Source organism: Erinaceus europaeus, chromosome 2 (genome assembly GCF_950295315.1).
Source record: "Erinaceus europaeus chromosome 2, mEriEur2.1, whole genome shotgun sequence".
Classification (NCBI taxonomy): domain Eukaryota; kingdom Metazoa; phylum Chordata; class Mammalia; order Eulipotyphla; family Erinaceidae; genus Erinaceus; species Erinaceus europaeus.
Window position 1 is genome coordinate 194,845,750 of NC_080163.1, and position 6,737 is coordinate 194,852,486.

General features: G+C 56.6%; 1 protein-coding gene across 2 annotated transcripts in view; it reads right to left on the bottom strand.

The window, feature by feature from the left end:
- Nucleotides 1-4,363, bottom strand: part of PRKD2 (protein kinase D2) — a 34,675-nt gene extending 30,312 nt beyond the window's left edge. The window contains exons 1-3 of one of the 2 annotated variants that reach the window (XM_060186105.1): nucleotides 4,050-4,363; nucleotides 3,324-3,698; nucleotides 1,094-1,151 (exon numbers count right to left, since the gene is read on the bottom strand). In XM_060186105.1, coding sequence (XP_060042088.1) covers nucleotides 1,094-1,151; nucleotides 3,324-3,563 — 298 coding nt within the window. In that variant the 5' untranslated portion in view covers nucleotides 3,564-3,698; nucleotides 4,050-4,363. Of the gene's footprint in view, nucleotides 1-1,093; nucleotides 1,233-3,323; nucleotides 3,699-4,049 lie in introns of both variants that reach the window. The other variant, XM_016192166.2, reaches the window with a different exon arrangement.
- Between the last annotated feature and the right edge of the window lie 2,374 nt (nucleotides 4,364-6,737).

The following is a 6,737-nucleotide window of genomic DNA, read 5'->3' on the forward strand; positions in this document are numbered from 1 at the left end:
GAGGTCCCTGTTTCAATCCCCAGCACCACTACAACCCAGAGCTGAGCAGAGAAATAAATAAATAAATAAATAAATAAATAACATAGTAAAAGTCCATCAGGCAGGGAACCTCAGAGATAACTCTGGTGGTTAGAAAAAAAAAATCTGGGAGGGGGTAGATAGCATAATAGTTATGCAAACAGATTCATTCATGAGGCTCCAAAATCCATAATCCCTTGCACCACCATAAAACAGAGTTGAGCAGTGCTCTAAAAGAAAAGGAAGAAATCATATGTGTAAAACAAAGTGACTTTCCAAAGCATGTACGCCATGCTACCAGCATCGTGGTGGAGAACTAGTCCCCAGCAAGTGCCCTTCACAGGACCAGGAGGTGGCCCACAGGGTTGAGCAGACACATTACAGTGTGTAAGGACCCAGATCCAACCCCCCCCAGCCATCCCCCACTCCCCACCTTCAGGGAGGAAGCTTCATGAGCAGTAAAGCAGTACTGCAGGTCTCTCTCTCTCTCTCTCTTTCTCCTTTCTCTCTCAAATAAATACATAAGATATAAAAAACAAGAAGCTGATTGGTCTTACAGCATCACCTTGAAAGAGAGAAGAAAGTGCCCTCCTTTAAACTCCATCCTTCCCCAAACAAGGCTCTCCACTTTTCCTAGCTTCGAGGCAAAGAACCTTTAGCCCTAAACTTCCCCCCCAAAAAAGATGTATTTTAGGGGGAGGGTGGTGGCACACCAGGTTAGGCGTACATATTACCAAGCTCAAGGACCCAGGTTCAAGCCCCTGCTCCCCACCTGCTGGGGGTCCATTTCACAAGTGTTGAAGCAGGTGTGCAGATGCCTATCTTTCTCTGCCTCTATCTCCCCGTCCTCTTTCAATTTCTCTCTATCCTATCGAATTAAAAAGAAAAAAGAGAAAAATGTGTTTTATAAGCAAGTGTTGGGGACTGGGCCCCAGCCCTCACAGCTGCAAGCCCTGAGCTCTATCCTTAAGTCACTCCTCCAGCAGTGGCCCCTAGGAAGCAGGTTTCTGGGCCTCCCCTGCTGTGGAGGTCCCACCTCATAAAGGCCCCACCCCCAGACACCGGGGACTCTCACCAGACAACACCACCTCCACCAGGTCGCCCTCCTGGATGTCTCCGGCGGAGCGCACCAGCTGCAGGAGGTTAGCCGAAGAGGGGTCATGTTTGAAGAGCAGGATCTTGTCGTAAAGACCGTAGAAGCCACACTCAGGGAACTGGGGATGGTGGGGAGGAGGTGATGGAAAAGCTCAGAGCCGCCTTCTGGAGCCCTCCTGGGGCAGGGCCAGCTGTTTCCCCCGGAAACTCAGACCCCACAGCCCCCACAGCCCCTCGCTTCCGGCCAGCAGGCTCCCAGATCCCTGTCAGGAGGCCAAGGGGGCAAGGCAGCCAGCGAGTTTCACTATGCTGTACTGTGAGACGGGGCAGGGGGCTGCTAGACACCTAGAATATTCTGGAGATGGGGAGGGGGGGTGAATGAGCACCCCGCCCCACAGCCCCAGCTTCCTTCCTGGATCTATTGTCTCGGTTACCTGGCTCTAGGCCCAGCCTTGGGGCAGGGGAGTTAAGAGACTGGGGTGGGGGTGGGGAGGGTTAAGGGAAGGTTCAGGACTGAGCAAACTGCAGGTGCCCCCCACCCAGTGCCCAGGTGTCAGGATCCCCAGTTAGGGATGGGGGGGCAGGAAATGAAACCTGATAGAACTGAAAGTGAAACTAGCCAGGTGGGGCAGTGGAGAAGGAAAGAAAGGGGCCCCACGTCCCCCCCACACACACCTGGAAGGAGAGTAGAAAATATACCCCCACACACACATACACCCCGTGTGTTGGCTGAAGACCTGGGCGTTGGGCAAAGAGTTTCACCCAGGGAACAGTCTTCCTTCCCTCTGTCTCCACCACCCCACCCCACCCCTGTCTATTTTCCTCAAGAGTTGGACCTGCTAGTTTGGGGTAAAGGCACCCCTATCTGTTCCTGTCTCCAGACAGGAGAGGACCTGTCAAGTGCTTTATCTCTGACATACCCCCAACACCACCTCCCCCTCCCTCAGTTTTCTCTCTAAACTTCAGACTTCTTGTCTTCTAAGGGGGAGGAGGGAGTTGGCTCAATTCTCCATGTTTCTCTGAAATCCAGAGTTTATTTCCAGGAGGCTGAGAAGATTCTGGAATATGGACATTCAGGGATTCTAACATGCACACTCACTGTAGGGCTTTTATGCATTCTAGATGCCAGTGTTATTATGGTTGCATGCTAGGATTTCAACAACCTAGCTGCTCACTACTCTGATATTTTAATGTTCTGGGAATCTGACAGATTTAAGAGGTTAATATTTGAATATCTTGGCACTAAATAAAGGATTTCAACCCCAACTCCTGAGCCTAGAAATCTCATATTTGAACACTTCACGATGCTAACTAACAACCCAGTCAATCAAAGACCCCGGTACTTTACTGTTTTGAATATTTTAACAACCTACTGTCCTAAAGTGTGAACACTTCAACATTAGAGGAGTTCACACAGCACTTGAATGCTCCAAGACTTTAGGACTGTAATATTTTACCTTTTATTTTCTATAGTCTCCATCTCTGGCTACAGAGAAGCACCCTGTTCTGAACCAGGATTCAGTCACAGAGGCCCATCTGGCTCCCTCCCGCCATGTCCACAATTACGGGTGGGGGTGGGAGAAGGCCCACACTGTTTACACTAGTGTCTGGCCTGGGGAGTAGGGCGGCTGTGATTAGGAAAGGGGACAGAGTCCCCGCTGGGATTTCCCAAGAGGTCTCTGCCCCTCTGTACACATGGCAGCCTTGGGGGAGGGCAGAGACTGGGCTCTGAGACCTCACTTGCCCTGGCACCCACAGGCACACATGTCACCCGATCGCCAAGGCCTGTGCAGCTTCAATTTCTGTTTCCATCGAATGGGCGGTGGGAGGTGGGGGGTGGGCTGGGCCATGAGGGCCCCCTGCGTGCACACACACACACACACACACACACACACACACACACACACATCTGCTTCCCCCACTTGCCCCTTCCTCCTGGCTTCTTACACCTGGGGGGGGGAGGGGGGTCCTCCCTTCCTCTCTGCCAGTTGTAGAAAACAACAAGCAGTGACAAGCAATTTGGGGAGGCCCCTGGGGCACCCCACCCCTCCCCTCAGACAAGGTGAGGTGAGGAGGCATTGGGGGTGGGTGCCCTGTCCCTCGCCATCCGCGGTTTAAGGCTTAGAAGCGCCCCCCCTTCTCTCCTTAGACGAGCCCCGTCACCCAGATTGCTCCCCAGGCTGGGTGCAGAGTGGCCCCCGCGCTCCTACCTTCTGGTCCACGATGGAGCAAGCCAGCTGCTTCACGTGGGCCAGCTCCGACGCGGCGGGCAGCAACACGAACTCGCGGGTCAGCCCGATCTGGATGTGGAAGGAGACCCCGGGGCCCGGGGCCGGGAGCTGCGGCTGCAGCGGGGGCGGCGACTGCAGTTCGAAGCCGCCGGGGGGCGGAGGAGACCCCGGCCCGGGCGAGCCCGGCAGCCCCGCGGGGTGGGAGGGGGCGGCGGCCATCGGGGGAGGCCCGGGACCCGCCGCCCGGCGCCCACCCGGGATCAGGCTGCAGGAAGCCGGGCTCGGGGGCTTTGGATCCCGGGGCTCCGGGAAGTCGAGTCCAGCAGGTGGCGGGAACTTGCGGATGGAGAGGCCCTGGGAAATGAGAAAAGGAATGCAGTGGAGCAGGCGGTCCGGAATCCATGGGTCACAGATGATCAGAAAGAAGGAAAAAAAAATTGGGTTCTTTTCTCTTTTTTTTTTTTGAGGGTGTGTGTGCAGGGGCTAGCGACTGAGCAATTCCAAGAGATCAGATTTTTATAAATCCAGAAGGTCGGGCCACTGGGATCAGAAGAATATCCAGGTTCCAAAGACGCCCGAGAGAGAAAGAGAGAGAGAGAGAGAGAGAGAGAGAGGGAAGGGGGAGCAGGGGCTTCAGCACCCGCAGATGCGGTTAAAAAGAGGCCGCGATTAAGAAGGGGGTAGGGGTCGAGGGGTTCACCAGACCTGGGGATGCAGAAGAGGCTCGGAGTCAAGGATCTAGTGGATCCCAGGGATCCGACGGGCCCGGGGATGGGCAGGGGGATCCTGAGGGCCGGGGTGATCAGAAGAGACTCTCACAGGCCTCGGAAGTTGGAGGAAAGTTCCGCCAGGGCCGCGGAGAAGGGGGCGTTGTCGGCGGCTCCGCCGGGGGCGAGGAGGGCGAGGCGGGCGAGGCGGGCGAGGAGGGATCCGGGCGCCCGCGGCTCGGCTCCCCCTTCCGAACTTTTACTCGGCCGCCGCGGCCCAGGAGGAAGTGTCCCGAGCGACGGCCCCGCCGGCCAATCAGCGCCGGCTCTGGTGACGTCAGAGAGGGCGGTGCCCGCCCCGGGGCCCGGGACGGAAGGGGAGGGAGAGCGGGCGGGGGGTTGGGGTGCCCGGGATTTGGGGGGGAAGGGTGGGGGGAGTTTTTGTTGAGGGCAGGGAGGTCGACCTAAATGCCTCCTGCCAGTCCAGTGTGCCTGAGCCTGGAAAGTTAACTTCTTTCGGAGCTGGAGTGGGAGGGAGGGGCGGGCCTGTCACCTCACTCCAGGTCGCGGGGCTGGGGGGGGGGGGTTGCGAGGAGGCGCAGGGCCCTTTAAGGGGTCGGGTTGCATCTGGCGCCCACCGCCCAGCCATGGTGGTGGTGAGGGGTTGTGTGTGTGTGGGGGGGAGGTGTCAGGCCTCCATCCTCTGGCGCTGGCTCCTAGAGATGCCTGCTTGGGGTTGGGGTGTGTGTGTGTGTGCTGCTGAGGGCCCCCAACCCATTTCACAGGGGCCGTGCTGACACCTCCAGGGCACTGGGACTCCCTGGGCAAGGAGCTCAGAGTGAGCTGGAGTGCCAGGGATCCTGCTCGCAATGTGCAGAGAAGGGCCAGATGGGTTATTGTCCTTTCCCAATTCCATGGGGACGGTGACAAAGGCCCAGGGGTGCACACACCGCCACCGATTGTTCTCCAGGGGAAGTGTGCACGTGTCTGTTACTTATTTTTACCAGGGCACTGCTCATCTTTGGCTTGTGGTGGTGCTGGGGATTGAACCTGGGACTTTAGAGTATCAGGGATGAAAGTCATTTTTTGCATAGTCATTATGTATCTTCCCCATCCCTGTGTCTGTTATTTTACAAATACTTATTTATGGGAAACGGAAGAGAACCAAGCATCACTTTGGCACAGGCAATGCCAGGGATTGAATGCTTTGTACACTGTGCCACCTCCATGCTCTCTCTCCACAATATCATTTTGTCATCGTTGGGACTTTACTGCTCCAGCAGTCTTTTTTCAGATAGAGACAGAGGGAGAGAGCAAGATACCACAGCACCCATGAAGCTTCCTCGAGTGCGGTACGTGGCCAGGCTCCATCCTGGGTGGAGCTCATGACAAAGCAGGCTCGTGATCCAGGTGAGTTACTGTACCACCTCCTGTGTGGCTTTAGGTGGAGGTGGATGTCTTCCGTCTCAGTTTCTCTAAGTGATAGGCCTGCCCTGAGAGCATCTTTGTGGGGGTTCACAGGACTGCAAGGTGGTGCCTGAAAACACAACTTTCAGTGAATGGTGGCTGTTGCTGTTATTTGCAGAGAGAAAGGGGTGGGAACCCCAGACACCAGGTGTTTGTGGGTAAGAACGTTCATTCAGTCACTTTGCAAGTATGGGGCAAGGGCCTGCTTTGTCTCTGTCACAGAAGGCCCCCCCATTCAGAAGCAGATTGATGCCTATCCTCTCCCCCCCACCTCCAGCTAATAATAACTTGAGTGGCTGCCCCCTAGTTTACATACAGGAAGCCAGGCCCTCTGTGAGGCAGAAAATGACTAGTCCAAGATCACCTATCGAGGTGCTACCATCAGCTTCCATTACTAAAAGCCTAGTGGGCTCCAAAGGCACCCCAAAAGATACAGGCCACCTGTCTGCTGGGGATGGCTGGGGTGGGGTCACAAGGTGAGCCCCTCTTGCTGGTGTGTGTGTGTCTGTGTAGTGGGGGCAGCTGAGGTTGGTACCCTAGTGATTCTGCCACCACATCCGGGGCTGGCTGGCTGGGGAAGGAAGGAAGTCTGAGGCTGGAAAGAAAACCCAAACCACCACCTGAGGAAGCAGTGCAGAACCCAGAGGAATGAGGGGGGAGTCTGTGTCGCTGGCCACCTGTCCACACTCTTCCCAGAGGACCTGCCCAAGGTGGGGCCTCAGCAAGGCAGGAAGTCACAGGGCCGGGCAATCTCCATCTTGTGCCCGGGCTCGTGGACAACACCCTGCTTTCTGAGGTTGCTATAAGGACCACAGGTGGCGGTGAGGGGCCCAGCACACAGGACAGATCCACTGGCGCCTTGCATCGAGGGAGGTGGGGGTGGAGGTTAAGTACTCTGGGCCAGCACCTTCACCCCACCACCACCCACCACACATCCCCAGGGGGGGAAGAGGTGTCTCATCTGTCACCTCAGCCTCTGCTGTCCCCAGGTTGCTGTGGCCCCTGGGGAGGGACTATGAAGAGACAGAAAGGAGGGGCACAAGGAGATTCGGTCCTGTGCCCCCCACTTCCGTCCGGTCCTTCCACCCACACCCAGCCCAAGCTCTGGGCCCCTCCCGCAGCCACCTCCCCCCATAACCCCAGCTCCTCTCCCCCCAGGCTCCGCCCACTGCAGGCAGAGCAGCACCTCCTCCCCCAAAAGTGAACTGACTGCCAGGCA